The following is a 17,787-nucleotide window of genomic DNA, read 5'->3' as shown; positions in this document are numbered from 1 at the left end:
CCAATATCTTATTTCATACTGTGAGATCATCAAGCCATTAATCAATATTTTATTCCTGGTGCTGTAGTACTAATCTCTCACATGCCTGCTACTTGTGAGAGGTGACTCCTTTTGCATTTGTTTGCTGCACAAGCAGAACTAACATGCAGCTCAGAAGGTGATGTACCCAAGATAATGATGTGTTTTGGGTAGTAGTGGGAAAATAGATATTACTGGGTGAAAGTGGGAAGTCAAGGAAAATAATCCTTGCCGCCACTACATTCTTTTGGTATTCACTTTAAAGGTGATTGAAAAGGAAAGACCTGAAAAAAGCCAGATGTTAGATGAACTGAAACGAAGTGGACACATTCTTTTGGATCAAATGGAAAAGGGTAAGCAACTTGGAGTTTTTTCTATTTTGTGATTTAATCAGTTGAGTTGCTGGGAAATAATACTGAAATACCGATCTCTTTTCTTCTCCCTCCATTTTCTTTCCTTCATGGTCATTGTTCTGTTACTAGTAAGTTATGCGTTTTTTTTAATTAAAGCTTTTAGAAAAATATTATTATTATTCATTAATGTGCATTTGTTCATTTGCAGTCTTTTAAGGTTTATTTTAAGAAATTTTCTCTTTCAGTAACAATGCTAGTTAGATGCTTTCCAGGAAGTGGTTTGATTTTAAGTAAAAGTTTTAAAACAACTGCTATAGAGAAGTGAAAATTTTGAAGCCAAATTTAAACTTGATATGTATGTGTCTATCTGTTTCCATATTTTTATCTGTTTTTGTAAAAAATGTCTGTGTTTTTAATGATGCAGTCACAGTCTATGGCTCAAAGGCAAGAGAGAAGTCTATATGATTGGGAAAATGATTGATTGCTAAATAAAACCCTTATCCATGGGATCTTATAATTGATATCCATGGAATTTTAATCTTTAAGCCTTGCTGAAAATCTTGTTTCATATTGAAAAAATTCCATCAGTGGAATGAGATCTCTATATGAGATGTTTATGTCATCTATGTTCATGTCATCTAGAAGCAATCTTTTAGATATGCTGTGCACTTGACATCTGGTGAAGTTGTCATGACTGGTAGCATTCAGACAGGAGAGAGGATGGTGTCACTGTCCTGCATAATGACCAGCATCCCTTTTGGAAAATGCTGAATTCCAATGGATTTCTCAGCAATCAGATTTTTTTTGCAGTCCAATGCTTTGCTCGTATGCCCCAATTTACTAAGAATGTCCAGTCCTCCCTCCTTGCTTACTGCAGCTGAAGCTTTTTACAGTGGGTGCCATTGCCCTGAAGTTGGTGGCTGAAAGCCACTGATTTGACTTGGTGTTTGGTTTATAAAAATTTTTAGATGTTGTTTGTTTTCAAACCTGAGCAGAATGTAATCCTCCCTTCCTCTTTCTTCTGCAAACCCATTTAGCTGTGATATAATGGGTCATGGTATGAAACCAGCATGTGTTAACCATAACAAGAAATGCATTGTTGAAAAGCTGCTTTGTATCAGTGAAGAGTAAGGTCAACAATTTGCTTTCTAGTTGATTGTCATCTTAAAGGTTGGGATCTCTAGAAAATAACCAATCTAGAGCCCCTGGTTTTGTTAGGGTCTGATAGTATGTTCTGTCCAGCTCACGCTCACAGCCTTTTTCCAGACCTAGGCCCAGCTGCACCTGTGTGGAATAATGCACAGCACTGGCACATTTGGCACATTTGTGCCAACATCCTTTTCTGTCCTGGGGCAGGTACAGGCTGTGCCCAAAGGGCAGTGACTGCTCTTTGTGTGCATACTCTTCCCCTATGGCTGTGGCTGCTGTGTTGTTGGTGTGCCAAGCCTGTGGCCAACGTGTGAGCACAGGGACATCCGTGGAGCAGGGTTATCAAGTGCTCTTGTGAAAGCTGCCTGGCTGCCCTGACCAGAGCTTTGGACTCTACTTGTGCTAGAGTGGTTCAGCAAAAAAATGTCTCTCTGTCTTTCCTCAAAATTAGAGTATTTCACTCTACATTTTACTAGCAATATAAAGCTGAAATGGTGCTACCAATAAGTATAGATTTATAGATATTGAACTTGGGATCAAAATGTTTTGTATATTAAAGTGAAAGTGCACTTGTGTTTGAAGAAAGGAAAGGTTAAATGCCTGTTAATGAAAATGTGTTGCAGTTAATATAACAGTAATTTGTATAATCTTTGTAGAAGGACTTCCTACAGTGGATATAAAATCTGCTATGGAGAAAATTTTGTCGGGGTGGAAAGATGTGGTTCAAAATCTAGAAGAAGTGGCTAGAAAGATAAAGTACCAAGAAGATATAAATGCTTATTTAAAGGAAATGAATAAGCTTGAGAAGACTTTAACTGAGAAGGATAACTGGCTTAAAAAAGCTTCTTCTTCAGCATCCCAGTCCTCAGCAGTCCTGAAAGACTTATGTCAGGTAAGTTTGGCCAAACTTGCTGATTTTGAATGGAAGCTGTCAGAAGCACAGGATGCCCCAGTGGAGCTTGGCCTGGTTTCTAAGGCTAGGCAGGGCACCTGATTTGACTGGAAGATTTTGGAATCTGTCACAGAAATACTTTAGTGTTGTCACCCTAGTAATGTGGATGAGCTGTGCTGCAGTGTACTAAAATTTTTGTGTTTACAGGGTAAGTGTGAATTTTGGTTTTGGTTTTTCTTTTACAGAAGGAGTTAAGTCATCTTGTAAGCCTGAGTCCACAGCTGGAACATCTGAAAGCCACCTGCAAGACACTCACCTCTCAGCCCATGCCTCCAAATTTTATTCAGGAGAACTTGAATGGTTTTCTTGATCACTTCAAATTGACTCATCAGAAACTAGAGGAACGTCACCAACAGCTGAAAAAAGGTAAATAAATAAACATAAATACATATATTAGCATAAAGCCTCCTGCTTACTTGTGTTTTGATTTTTTTTTTGTTTGTTTCTTTTGAGCTGACGGAAAACTCATTGAATTCTGGTAGAGTTTTTCTAGTGTTTATGCTAGGCTTTGTGCCAAACTGACAAAATTAATTTATTCACCTGGAAGGATGTGGCCTCCTCTGTGCACAATTCAAGAGTCTATCATTCCATGGTGTTTAAAACGATTATGCAAGGATGAAACATTCCTGAAACCTCATTTAACTACTTAGCAAGACATATTTAAGGTGGATAATATAGCTCAGAAATCTGTCTCTCCCTGGCACTTACAGAAATAAATGTTCTGTAATGAAATTCTAGAAAGGAAAAGTAGACTATTAGGAGAACCTTGTAAAATGAAAGTGCGCATGTGAAATTTACTCTTTTTCATAGCTTTGAGCACATTAGTCACACATAATTCCTTTTTAAAATTTCATCTTTGAAGTGATTTGGAATCTGGCTTGCTTTTCAGGCAGTTTCTACTTGGGTTGTTGTTGCGTTATAGATTTCATTATGAGCATTCAAACCAGTCATGCTGGTTTTTAAAGAATTTTAAATGTAGTGCATGGAATATGTAGTTCTGGTAATACTTTACATCTGAATAGCAACAGCACAGACTTGTAAGCATTTTTTTTCCTTAGTTTTTGTTTCAGAGTAATTTGAGGAAGTGTTTTATTAACCGCTCCAAATGGAAGAGCATTAAAACTCTATTCTGTATGTAGTAAAAATAGGCTCAATTACTAAGTTGTTAGGACATTTATATAATGTCTGGCACCAGGTCTGCATGCTTGGATTATATCCATGCAGAAAACTGTATGAATGAAGTATCTGTCAGCTATGTTCAAATTACAAGGGGATGTTTTCATTCTTACTGTGACTAGTTATTATTTTATAGCTGTTTTGACTTCATGTACTGGTGAGTAATTTTATTGGTATTTTGTATTTTGGTAACTATATATCATGTGACAAAAATTCTTTTTTTTTGTGTCACGCATCACTTGAGGTGTTATTGATCTACTTGAACCAGTTATTGCTTGGTAGAAACACCGCATATATTCTAACACATTAAATTTGTGTTTGTGTGTCTTTTGAATGAGACAACCTGCTGAGAAGGTATATTGCTGACGAACAGAGGGAAATGTCAGTTCAGGGTTTTAGCTGTTTATTTACAGCGTAGTTGAATTGCTGCAAAGTAAAAACTTCCAGAGCTATGTGACTGGTGGTGTGACTTAAGCATTTGTGAACTCGGCAGGCCTTGATTGACAGAGGGTCAGCTCCTCTTATGGCTCTTCTTTGAGCCTCTGGAAATTCCCCCATGGAGACCTACTCAGTCCCAACTCTATGGGAATTTTTTAGATGGGAATTGACTCAATATTTTTGTCACTGAGAAACTACTTTAACTATTTTCTTCTCCTTCAGGATTTTCTGTCACTTAGTAGCAGTGTACCTTTATGCTTCTTATTAATTTTTCCCCTCCCCTCTTTAAATTGAGCTGGCCTTCTGAGAAAAGAGAGCTGGATAACTCTGATTCTCTCAAAAATGATGACTCATTTTATAAAAGGTAGGACAGTTCTGACAGTAAGCTGTTGAAAAGCTACCTGCTGAATCAGAACAAGGCTTATATTAATTTTCACGTGGGGCAGTAACAAAATTGCTTAGGAATCCAGGGCCAGAGAATGTGCATAACACAGTACAGGATTTATAGGCAAAATCCTGTTTGCTGCAGTTATTCCAATTGGCTGTTTTCATTCTGAAATGCCAGTGAGGTGCTGCCTCCTGCCTGGGATTCCACGTGGGGCTGGATTGAACAAATTTTGAGGTATGGTTGAAGAAGGCAAGCAGATACTCCATCCAAACTTTAATTCCCTTTTAACGCTTCCTAGATGGTGTCTCTGTTCTGGCAATAGGCTGAAAGCTTCTATTTTTATATATTTGTGTGGGTAAATATATTTAAAAAAGGTAAAAATGTAAGCAAAACACAAGCCCACACTAGTATGTTATTTATATACACACACACACATGCATATTTGTAAATACTAGCTTATATAATTCCTATATATTGTGTCTTATATAATTCCTATACATAGTGTGTATTTTTAATTTAATATGTAATGTATGGCTATTATATTTGCTATACTCTGTTTTCTATATATAGCAGATATCAGTGTGTGTGTATTTGTAGATAAATAGTAGATATGTCTAAAGCTTAAAAATGCAAAATACTAAATTTGAGTGGTTTATATATTTTAAATACTATGGGTTATTCTTGGTATGATAATATATAATTTAAATACTACTGATTCTACCACCCCACCTACCCAAACAAATCTAGGTGCTTAAGTGTATAAAAAGAATTTATGAAAATGGGATTGAGTTTGTAAAATTTTTGGAAGGTTGTAATTGCATACTTATTATTATATTCTATGTACTTGCATGTTATATATTTAATATTTTTAGAGGAAAAACAATGCTATCTGTTGAAGAGTTTTTTAGCTCTTGGAAAGTTGTTCACATCTCCTATGATTTGGGTTCAAGTGGATTTCCTTACTTTATATTTTGTTCCCTTTCTCTTTTGCGTGGTCCCAGAGACAGAAAGGCAGCCGAGCCAGGAGTACGTGGAGTCCCTGCAGCAGCTGAGGGACGTGCTGAGCGAGCTGGAGGGCAAGCAGCTCTGCATTGCCAGCGGCCTCAGTGAGCCCAGCAAGGTGGAGAGCGCCCTGCAGCAGGCCAAGGTGACTCTGCCCTTTGCACTGAGGAAGGAGGTTACCCCACTCCTGTCACCTTCTCTTCTCCTGCCTTGCTTTCAGTGGGGTAGCTAACACTGCTCAGAGGGGTGTCAGGGATGTGGGTATGGAACGCACTTTTGTAGGTGGCTTGCTGAGTTACCAGGCTGCTGAGGGACGTGTCCAGGCGAGGGCTGGCTATCTCTGAGCCTGCAAGACTTCACAGCTTCTCATGCTGCCTGTGACAGGAGATGGGGCTGAGAGCTGGGGCTGCTCAGCCAGGGGAAAAGGACCTCAGAGGGCACTCTCTGGTGTGCATGTACTTCCTGTGCTCAGGAGTTGCAGAACAAATGATAGGCAGAAAGGAAAGAATGTGCATGTACCTCCTGTGCTCAGGAGTTGTAAAACAATTGTTAGGGCTCCAAGAGCATCTCCCTTCTAGAGGCTGGGTTGGATCAGGTTGGTGACCTCTGATCCAAGGTCTGCTCCTCTGTTGCTGAGTGCAGTTGTAAGGAAAAGGAGCTGGGAGCTGCACCTGCCTGAGCCACACCACAGTCATGCCTGTGCCTGGACTGATTTTGTCCTGGGGCAGGGTGACCTCCTCTGACCCTGCCTCTGCCCTTCTGAACGGACTGTGGTTTGCAGGCTTTCTACCCTCCCCTCCAAGCACTGGGTAAATATATTCACCCAGGTGTGAGGGGTCTGCTGGCTTTAAAGTGTCTGAGGGTCAGCTGGTTAACAAACTCATCCTGCTCAGGTGTTTGGAAGAGAGTAACTGTACTTCTCTGACCTCCAGACTGCCTATCAAATGGAAGCTGTGCTTATAAAGTAGACAAAAATTTATAGATGACAGCAGCTTTGCAAATACCAGATACTGAGGCAGGGATGTATCTCTCTCCAGGGAGAGAATTCTGCATCTCCAGTATTTTCCCCCCTTATGTTTGTTTGTTTGTAAAAAAATCAAATTCCTCCCTGCCTGCTCTACCACCTTCCACATTCAGAAGCATGTGTTTTTCCTCATGTGGTGGCCTAATAAGGCTGCAGGAGCTGGAGGAGCTCTGGATCTCTGGTTGCTGGGTGCAGAGAGGTTGTTATATCCTTCTCTATTTAGCAGAGCGATGATTTTTGGAAGTCCAGTAAACAGAGTTGTTAGTGCTTTGTATTTTTTTTGAACTAGGAGATTAAAACAAGCTTTGATTCTTTGGTTTTCTCTTTAGTGTTGCTTCTGTATTGTTTAAATGAGATGGAGATTTTCTGGTCCATATGCTAGATGAACTGCAATGGCATTTAGCCTTTGGAAGCTTGTCTTTTCCTGCCTCTGCCCAGTTTTCTTCAGAGACTAATTACCCTGAAAGGACATACTATGCTAGTGTAGGTGCTTTAACATTAGCATGTGACAGGAGAGGAGAACAAACTGTATATGAGGAGCTGCTTGTGGACCTGGGGTTAGTTCAGCTCTATCTGCACTGTAGCAGGCACTGATGGATGCTTCATCTGTGGTCTCCTGCACAGAATGCTCTTGTTTTCTGAAACATACATTCCTCTTCCCAGTCTCATTGCTACTTCTCTACCTGTCTTAGAGGAATTGCTACATTTTACAGGAAAAGAAACCACGATAAATGTAAAGTAGATTTGAAAACGTGAACATTTTAAAAAAAGTCTTCCTCAGTAAAAATACAGCAAAATATGTATGCACACATCCTACTTGTACCTATTTAATGTATATACTAGAAAATTAAATCCATTAAAGTAATAATAATTTCATGTGTTCATTGTGAAATTCTCTTAAGCAAATTTGAAGCACAGTAATCAAAGTGATGAGTTCAATGAAGTGGCAGCATTTTTTATGTTTTGGCTTATACCTTCAGCTGTTATTTTCCATATTAGTAAATTAGCCCTTTCAAATCAAGCAACTCTTTATATCAGCAATGTCATAGTGAATGTACTCAGAATCTATCTTTCCCTGTATCCCATCTGGGAAAGTAGTTTTCAAAACTTGAGTATCAGAGCTTTTATTTGCAACTAAGAAATTATATTTCACTTTACAAAGCTTGGAAGAATACTCTCAGCTGGTTTGCATGTGCTTTTAAAAAGCAAACTTGTGGGGATATGACCATACTGAGGCCCTGGTCTGTCTGCATTGCAGTTTGCTCTGAGAGTGCAGTGTGGCACAGCCATTGCCTTGTTGACTCGAGTGCCAGTATGGCACGGTACACAGAAGGCATAGATGCCTGCGTGTGTTGAGCTTTGTGGCCAAGCTTTGCTGCCCCTTCTGTAGTCTCTGCTGTTGCCCCAGTACAGCAGCTGAAGGTTTTGCTGTTTAAAAGGTTGTTTGGACATCTCTGCTGCAGTAACTGCTGGAACTGGAGTATCACTCTTCACTGAGTCTGCACAAGTATCACTCTTGACCATCTGCATGATGAAACTTTTAATGTACTTGGATTTATATGTAAGTGTGTACCTGTTTTATGGCTAATACTGGAAGGCGGCTTTTTTTCCTTTTGTTATAGACTGTTTGTGAGACACTGGAAGCCCAGAAGCCCAGGGTAGATAAACTTGCTGAAGATACAAAGGCTTTGGAGAAGCATGCATCTTCGGATATAAAAGACACCTACGTGAAAGAGTTCAAGGATGTGCAGGGACGCTGGGACAAGTTAAAGGCCAAGATTTCCAAAGATATTAAACTACTGGAGGAAATTATGCCCAAGTTGAGAATGTTTGAGGTAAAATGAAAGGATTTTTTTGGTTTTGGCTTGAATAACTCACTTGCTTTATAGACCTTTCTTTCTCTGTGTTCCTGCAGGAGTCCAGATGAAACTGATTGAGAAGTGGAATTTTGATGATCCACTAGTCTGGCAGAGGCTGAAAGCATATATATTGTATTTGTAGCAGCATAGAAGTGGAATTCTAATGTGCCCAGGATATTATTTTGTCTTCTAACAGAAATACTTTTCACTTAAAATTAGTGTCCCTCTCTTCTTATAAGCAAAGGTTTTGCTAAGGTCAAGGGCATGCCAGCTGTGCTGTTAATCCCAGTAGGGGCTGATGATCTTCAATGGGATTGGTGTCAGATGCCCACTAGTCTTAAAGTGTAATTCCATGACTGCTACAGAAAACTTGCTCCTTCAAGTAAGGTTTTGGTGAACAGTCATGAAGAATTACTACAAGGAAGTTAGAAAAGTGAATAAGGAAAATGCTTGGGTATAGTGACTTTTCCAGTTCCAACCATGGCCTCTGAAGTGACAGGAAGGACAGTTAAAAAATTAAGGCTACTCAGCCCTTCTACCTATTTTATAAATATATACACATGCCTATTATTGCTGGGGAAGGGTAGATATAAGTCTAATTGTGTCAGGAACCCACGTCTTAAAAAAGGAACTCACTATGCTGCGGCAAAACGTCCAGATATGGACAACGTTGGAACCAGACCAGTGAAGAGATTTTTACTTTTATTTCCAGCACATCAGTCTCAAAACAGTCAAGACATGATGTTAACAGCTCATTGGTCTACACAAAATGTCTGCCGAGGGTGGGATAATACAGAAAGACATAAAATCATCTCAGTCTAGATTTCAGCCGATCATACACAGAAAAACACATATTGACAAGCATTCTATCCAATCTTATAAAACACACGTAATGATAGTTAAAACAAAGACTAGTTCATAGAAGACAAAGAACAGAGTTCTATTCATGCTAACCTTCTAAAGATATACATTAAATAACTTTGTTGCCATCCTAAAGCTGATTCTACAGAGGCCTATTGTTATTTGTCACATCTACTGCTTGGGAAACTTTTCTGCTTGCATGGGAAACTTTTCTGCTGTTTCTGCAATGCTAACAGAACTCTAGTCTAAGGCCTACATACTTTTTTTTAACCATTTCCTAAAAACTCTCTAACTTTATGGATTCCAACACCTATGAAATTCTGCAAGACAGAAAATCCCACTGTTCTGAGAACAGAATTATGTCCTGAGCAAGATGCTAGAAAACTTTCCTTTACCTTAAAAGGAAGTACAGAGGCCAAAAAAGAAATTCTAGCAGAAGAAACAATGGAACCAATTATTATATGGTTGCTTTATTAATATTAAACCATTATTGTAATTATGAAGTAACTGAAAATGAAAGAAATACCTACTGGTGCTATCTGTTGAAATATGGGGTTTACATTGTGTTGTCTTATGAACTGTATTTTTGAGTATGCAATTTCTGGGTTTTCTAAATGTTTTGTAAAGCTGTCAGTGGATGGACTGTTGTGTCATATTCCCTGATTTTTTCCTTTGGTACTTATCTATATGGAGATTTTTGTAGTCTAATACTATATAAATTAAAAATGATAGTCTGGAACAAGTTGAATAAAAATGCTGTGGACAACATTGGGCACACCAGGATATAACTTGTACTGCAGGAAAGATTCGTATGGCAGCCTTAGTGTATGGTCCTGGTGCAGATGCCAAACACAAGATTAGTTTGGAGAATGGCTAGGCAGGATCTTCTTGGCTAAAAAGGAGTTGAAGCCCCTGGCTATTAAAGGGGAAAAAAGTTTACATGGGGAGAAAAAGAAAAAGTTAATGTCAGTGCTTGGACAACACGTGGTTTATGTTCAACTACATGCAAGTATTAGTTTATTTTTAATGTTTCTTTTTTTTTCCCCCTAAATCACCTTTAAAAACTGACATTTCCCAAGACAACACTCCTCACATTTGGGTTTTTGAAAAGAAACAGAGTAAATATTTTCATTTTAAAAGGGAGCAGACAGGTGAGCAATGACTAAGATACCTTTGTTAGCCTGATGAGCATGTCAGTGGCAGATCTGCCTGTGAGTCCTGTGCTTACCTGGTTCTTCTGTTATTTGTGTTGTGATAGAGGCTCCCCCAAGCTGACAGTGCATGCATTAGTGACATGAACTAGGAGTAATGATTTACCAGTAGACTGTAATACTCATGTGATGGGAGGAGTAGACAAGGCTCATTTTATCAGTTTTGCATCTTGTTTTTCCTGGAAGAAATTTTCTTTATCTTGTATTCTGTTATCATACCTCTAGTAATATATGGCTTGCTGTGTCTTTGATTATATATCACTCTCAGATCTTTTAAATCTGCTGCATGGCTGTACATCATGTGGTTTTTCTAGGAGTGAACAAGTTAAGATTCAGCACATTTGATCTTTGTTCCTGCCTGGAATAAATGTCAAAAAGTGATTCTGAAGAAGTGAAGATCTATAAGGAAGACCTTATAGCAGCATTCCAGTACCTGAAGGGAACCTTTGAGAGATGAAGGAGAACTTTTTACATGGGCTTGTGGGGACAGGACAAGGGATAATGGGCTCTTAACTGAAAGAGGGTATGTTTAGATTAGATTTTACGAAGAAATTCTTTATTGTGAGGGCAGTGAGACACTGGAACTTGTTGTCCAGAGAAGCTGTGGATGCTTCATTCATGGAAGTGTTCAAGGCCCATTTGGATGGCATCTAGTGGAAGATGACCCTACCCATGGCTGGTGGGTTGGAACTGAAGGATCTTTAAGGTCTATTCCAACCCAGACCATTCTATGACGAGGATAGAGGACGAGGTAGAGAAAGAAATAGCAGTTTTGTTACTTAAATGTCCTTGTACACGTGTCCTTGTACACGAGGACGTTCATGTCTAAAAATTGTGAACTCTTGTACATCAACAGCCTACACTGGTTATTTGACTGACCACTGATAATTATTTACCTGTGCAATGTAGGAACATTTACTTAATTAAACTTTGTAGGCTTGGTTTGTGATTCAGCAAGTTATTTAAATGTGTGTCTAAGTTTGAGTAATCCCACTTAATTATCTTCAGCTATTTATGTAAATAAATATGTAAATATGTAAAAAATGCTAAATTAGTTGTGTGCTATAGTGCCTTGTCAAAAGGCAGCCTTTATAAATACATATTTTTTTACATTAAGCTATGGTTCACTGTTAAGCATCATAGGGCCTTGAAAATAATTTAGAAAATTATTTTCAGGCTAATCATCTGCAGGAAATTCCATCAAAATGGAGAAGGAATGAAGAAAATGCCATGACTTTGACCTCTAATGGTAGCAGTGATCTAAAAATAAACATGGACTTCTATTTTTTGAGAAACAGTGTGTAATATATTGATCTTGAAAACACTGTTAGTGTAAGGTTTTTAAGAAAATGAAGTGTATGCTTTCCTCCTCTGTGACATGCAGAGTTAGAAGGTGAAGCTGATGAGCTGTTCTATGATGATGATTGTGTCAGGATAGATGATATCTATCAAAAACTCCAACCAAATAATCCAAAAATATTGAGTAAAAGTCCAGCTATATTAATAAAAAATGTCAGCCTCATAAGTTGGTTGAACCAGGGGAAATAAGAGCCCTCTTTGTGTTGGTTTTGTTTGTAAGGATGATTTGGAACATCCATGACTGCATGGGAAGGAGATGGCAATGCCTCTGTCTCCTTTCTTCCCTTCCTCCCTTCCTACCTCATTGCAGGGTATAAGGAACTGCCAATTGTTAGATCACGTAATTCTGAAATTGGGTGTGTTTATTTTTTTTCCTCAAGAGTTGCTCTAGTGAGTACAGTATTGTACTATTGGCCTCAAACAGCTAGGCTTTTTTTTTTAATTTTAGTGATTAGTCTGTTCCTCTGTATTTTTTTCCTTTTATATGTGTCTTGCTTATGCAAATGGCTTTCTCAGCATGGTTTCTACCTGAAAAGTATGTTTAGCACTGTCCACTCCTCTTTTCCACATATGAATTTTTATAGGGCCGTCTCTTTTCCTTTGGAGTGCAGTTTTCAAACAAGTGTGGAAACAGTCATGCATTTTTTTTATCATAGTTTTTAGGCATATTTCCAGCCTTCAGCCAGGTCCTTCATGTGAAGAGTAACCACATAATTCTTGAAACCATGCTCTCCTCCTTACCTGATCCCGTGCTTTGGTGTGATGAATTGCCTGGAACAGTTTTGTGTCACTTAAACCATGCTCTGGTGGGTGGAAGAATATCACAATTATGAATTTACTATTCATATAAATTTGAGAACAGAGAAATTTAGCATGTTCTTCTTCCCCCAAAAAAGCCCAATAAAACAAACCCAAAAACTAAACAAAAGTTGGTCTGATTCCAAACTAAGACTATGCCAGCAGCTTGTAGAACACCCTTTGGAAGCTGCTAGAAGTTGAAGTGCAACAGCCATACATTCTTCATCACAGCAATAAATCAATGTTCTTTACTATATTTGATTTAGACTGACTCTAAAGTTGTTCAGAAGTGGATGGATGGAGTGAAAGACTTCTTGATGACAGAAAAGGCTGTTCAAGGGGATACTGAAGGTCTTCAAAGGCAACTTGACCAGTGTACAGTGAGTTTCACTCTTACAAGGAGTCTTTTGAAATAACAAGTAGCATCTCTTTTTTATTTTTCTTGTAATAAGTACTGTTCATAGCACATTAAGCCCACAAGAAAAAATGTTTTATATTTCTTCAGGGCATGTTTGAGTTGGTTTCCTTTTTTTGCAGCTATAATATTTTGTGCTTTTTTAAGGTCTTCACTGTAGTCATAAATACCTATCTACAAGTTTTTCCTCTATAAAAGGCTCATATATTTTTCCCAATTTTTTGTGATTAGGGAATTGAATCTGTGGGTGAAAAGTGCCTTCTGCATTAAATTTCCAAGTGTAGCTTAAAAGTAAGAAGCAAATAACTGATCAAAGTCCTAGAGTTTATAATTTTGCAAGGAAGATTCCTGGCTAGTCACTGTCACATAATGGTCACACTTAGGTAGAATTTTGTCTTGTAGTGAGTAATTACAGTGTACCTTCAAATGCTTTTTTCCAGGAGAAGAATATAAATTGAGGTACACCAGAAATAGAATATTTAGTGCATGTAATCTTCAAACTTGTGTTGTTTTGATGTTGATGGTTGGCATATGAAAAAGTTTACGCTGTGTATGGCAAGCTGTACTTTGTTCTTCAGTTGCGTAGTTCTGATATTTTGAATCACTGAAGGATTACTTTAAGCAGTCTGGTATTGATCTGATCACAGCATTGTTCTGCTCCAAAAACTTTCTCTGGAATAATTAAAAGTTGCAAAATTATCAATAAGGTTATAAATTAATGTAAAATCTTGCTGAAGAACAACATCCCTTTTCTCTGATGTGTATTTAGATGTTTATCAATGAAATGGAGACAATTGAACCATCACTGAAAGAGATGAAAGAAGTAGAGGCTACTTTAAGAGCTCAGCCTATTGCGAGCATAAATGCTTGGACAAAGTCTAGGCTAGTAGACTGCCAGACTCAGTGGGAGAAGCTGAGCAAACAGGTGAGTTCTCCACGTGTTCCTGGTGCTTGGTTGTTGCTGCAGCTGCGAGGTTGTGTGGCATTGTGAGGATTGAGAGGAGGTGAAGCAATGAAACAGTGGGAATGTTTTACTTGTTTCACTGTCAAAGTGGCTGAAGCCCAACTTGAATGCACACGTTTCTTGGTACCTGACTGGAAGGAGCAAAATAAATTCTATAATTGTTTGTAATTAGAAATTAATTTGTTGACTTGGCTTTATGCTGCTCTTTCTGGAGAGTGTGGGAGGAAGATCTGACCTTTTTTTTCTTGTTTCTGAAGACTGGAATATTATGCTGTCCCTGTATAATTTTTATTGGTTTCCAAGCAGCTTTGAAAAACAAAAAGCTATAAATAGACTACCACTCAAATTTGGTGTATTTGGTTGTTTCTTTTGGGTGGAAGCTTTCTGCTGTCAGTAGAAACATTTATTTTGTTGCAATTGCTGATGAAAATCTGTGTTAGAGAGCCTTGCTGTTGATATAGAATCCAGAGTATCTGGGTTGTGGAAAGAAGTGAGCCCTGAAGAGTTTTTTATTGCTCAGTATAATGATATCTCTAACTATACTGTACTTGTAATCAGAAGAGGATTTTATTCTGTCTGACTTTTTCCAGGGATTGTTACCAGTTTATGTTCAATGAAGGAGGAAAAAAAGGTCATATTTCTCCTTCCCTCACTTTTAGATTTTGTTGATCTGCTAAAAAGGGTTTGTAAGTTTGTGTGCATGTAAAAGTTCTCCTTTAATTAAAAAGGCCTGAAAGCGTTTTGGTACTAAAATATTTTAACAAAGACTTGTGTTTTTTCACGTGTACAAGGACATTTAAGTAACAAAACTGCTATTTCTTTCTCTACCTTGGATTCTAGATCATTAGTCAGAAAAATCGCCTGTCTGAAAGTCAGGAAAAAGCTGTAAATCTGAAGAAGGATTTGGCAGAGATGCAAGAATGGATGACCCAAGCTGAAGAAGAATATTTGGAGAAAGATTTTGAATACAAGTCCCCTGAAGAGCTAGAGAATGCAGTAGAGGAAATGAAGGTCAGCAATGCCAGCTCATTGTAGAGGCCTGATTAAAGAGAAACAGAACCTTAAAGCTTTGGGGGTTGACCTTTTATGGAATTATATTTGTGGAAAGGAGCTCAGGTCATGACAAGATTAGTAGTATTTTTCATCTTGGCTGAGTGGAATTTTTGATTTTTAAAGCATAAACTATAAAAGCAGATGTTCTTTTTGGCCATGAGGGATAGGGAGTTCATAATAAATAACAGCTTGCTCAGCTGTTGAGTCAGGCTTTTTTATGTATAGCATATTCAACATTAGGAGTATGGGAAAACTTTGCAGGAGACAAATCTTGAGAAAGGTATAGTGTCATATTGTATTTCTGACTAAATTAGTGGTTGTGAAAACATTATTCTGCTTCCATCACTTGGTTCTCAGTTTCTTGTCCCCTAAATATTCTAACTCCACATTTAGAAAATCACTTTAAAACAGGTGTTTTGTAATGTGTTCATCATCTGTTGCAAACAGTGATTTTTTTTTTATATCATTAGTTGGAAGAGATCCACAAGGATCAGTGAGTGATACTGGTCCCTGCCTCTGTTATTTTTGAGTCTGGTGACCAAGTAAATGGAGAGGAAGGAGATATTTTTGTCTCATTATAATATTGTCAGTTGAACAGATAATTTTCTTGGATACATGTACAGAGTAAATAATTCCCTGCATTTTAATCTAAGAGTTCAGTCATAGCTTCATAAATGGTTTTATTTGTGTACACTTTGTAAGTATCCACTATACTGTTACTTGATGGACAATTAAAAAAAAAATTCTCCCTTACAAGTGCTTTAATGAAGCCATTTGAAGTTTTGAATTGTCCCTTTTGAAAGGGTTTTGAAGCAGTCCTTAACAAGAGTTTTAATATCTTCATGTCCTTTGAAGCCACTTGAGGTCACATAGTCTGACAGCTGGCTGAACACAAGCCAAGGAAAGAAAGAGCTTTCTTTTCACTGGCAAATCTGTGAGACTTTTAGCACATTTACCTTTGTCAAATCCAGATTATATTGTGTATATTATGCCAGTTATGTCAGTGAGCCTGTAAGCTTATTGTAACACTTAAAATTCCCTTTCATTTGCAGTAACAATATTATCCTGGGACTACTTGTAGGACTGGGAAAAAGCACTCTCTGGATTTGACTCATTTTTGCATATGCTCTCATTTGAACAGAGAGTGGAACTCCTGCTGACAGGTGGAATAGGTTTAAGGAGGAATAAGTTTAAGATAAGGCTGTGTGGTTTTTGAAAATCCTACCATAAAATATATTTCCAAAATTTTATATTCTTTGCCATTCTATTAACTGACTTTTTTATTGCCTTACATCTAGAAGACATCTTGAAATATATATACAAAAATTGTGCTAAATTCTACTATATAGTGCAATGTCTTACTTATCAGAGGTATTTCAATTTCATAAAATTGTTCTTGAAACCTGAAAAGAAGGATATGGAGCAGTCTCAGTTTCCGGAGCCTTTTATTTGTCTCAGCGGGGAGACTCAGACTGGTCTGCCTGATCTGTCTTCTAGCTGTCCTTCTTCCTCAGTTCTGGCTAAGGCAAAATTTGACAAGTGACAATGCAGTTTCTCCTGACCTGTGTGCTGGGAGTTGTACTGTACTTACCCTGTAAATGTGTTGCCAGGCTCCTCTGAGCGTAGTTAGATTGAAGGAATTTTTCTAGCTGTCCTTTTTGTCTGTTCCTTATCCAACAGCTGTGAGGGAGGTCCCAGCTTTGTAATTGCACATGTCCTGGGTAATTACATCATCTTTCCTGGATAAGTTTGGGAGATAAGTTACTGAGCTCTGAGACACATAATTTCTGTAAATTCACCCTACCTTTTTCTTCCTGATATACTTGTTTTTTAGCAAACGTCTATTTTATTTTTCTGGTAAATTTGTTTTTTGTATTTGCATGATAGAAATAGCAATGAACTTGATTTTTTTTTTTTTTTTTGCCTTGAGTAATGGGTTTTTTTAATGAACAAACCATGAATGGTAAATATATCTGTATACTTAATGAAACAGGATCTTTCACCACTTGCTAACATGACCTGAATTCCATGCAAGTTAGTGCTGTATTTTGTTATGTCCAGGCCCAAGAAATACATTGGCAGCAAGACCTCCAATGTGAAACTGCTTATCTGTGATTTGAGTGGTGAGTAGCTGAGTGTGAGGCAATTGAAGGTTGATAGTGTAACATGATTTTTGACAGAGAGCGAAGGAGGATGTGTTGCAGAAGGAGGTGAGGGTGAAGATTCTCAAGGATAACATCAAGATGTTGGCCACCAAAGTGCCGTCCAGTGGTCAGGACCTGGCAACTGAGTTGAATGTTGTGCTGGAGAACTACCAGCTACTGTGCAACCGGATCCGGGGGAAATGCCACACTTTGGAGGCAAGAATGATAGCTCTCTGCTTAGAAATATCTGTTCAATTCCTCTATTGATGTTCTGGATGAGGTTATCAAGTCTACCCTTAGTAAATTTGTGGATGACGCCAAGCTGGGTGGGAGTACTGATCTGCTGGAGGGTGGGAAGGCTCTGCAGAGGAATCTGGACAGGCTGATTTGGTGGGCTGAAGCCAAAGGTATGAGGTTCAACAAGACCAAGTGCCAGGTGCTGCACTTGGGTCGCAACAACCCCATGTAGTGCTACAGCCTGGGGAAAGAATGGCTGGAAGATGTCCAATGAAAAGAGGGCCCAAGGATGCTGATACACACCCAGGGAATGTGAGCCAGCAGTGTGCCCTGGTGGCTCAGAATGGCATTTTGGCCTGTGTTAGAAGTAGTGTGGCCAGAAGGAC

The 17,787-nt window shown here is 38.3% G+C and overlaps 1 protein-coding gene across 1 annotated transcript in view; it reads left to right on the top strand.

Moving 5' to 3' along the window:
* The window catches only part of UTRN (utrophin), a 341,981-nt gene that overhangs the window by 95,420 nt on the left and 228,774 nt on the right, over nucleotides 1-17,787 (top strand). Inside the window, exons 19-27 of the mRNA XM_058801643.1 lie at nucleotides 284-371; nucleotides 2,177-2,412; nucleotides 2,658-2,838; nucleotides 5,476-5,621; nucleotides 8,123-8,335; nucleotides 12,855-12,968; nucleotides 13,773-13,928; nucleotides 14,808-14,978; nucleotides 17,201-17,380. Of these exons, the coding sequence (XP_058657626.1) occupies nucleotides 284-371; nucleotides 2,177-2,412; nucleotides 2,658-2,838; nucleotides 5,476-5,621; nucleotides 8,123-8,335; nucleotides 12,855-12,968; nucleotides 13,773-13,928; nucleotides 14,808-14,978; nucleotides 17,201-17,380 (1,485 nt within the window). The remainder of the gene's footprint in view (nucleotides 1-283; nucleotides 372-2,176; nucleotides 2,413-2,657; nucleotides 2,839-5,475; nucleotides 5,622-8,122; nucleotides 8,336-12,854; nucleotides 12,969-13,772; nucleotides 13,929-14,807; nucleotides 14,979-17,200; nucleotides 17,381-17,787) is intronic.

The sequence above is a fragment of the Ammospiza caudacuta genome, chromosome 3 (assembly GCF_027887145.1).
Source record: "Ammospiza caudacuta isolate bAmmCau1 chromosome 3, bAmmCau1.pri, whole genome shotgun sequence".
In the NCBI taxonomy this organism is placed as follows: Eukaryota; Metazoa; Chordata; class Aves; order Passeriformes; family Passerellidae; genus Ammospiza; species Ammospiza caudacuta.
The sequence above is the reverse complement of the archived record's forward strand: the minus strand, read 5'-3'. Positions and strand labels throughout refer to the sequence as shown.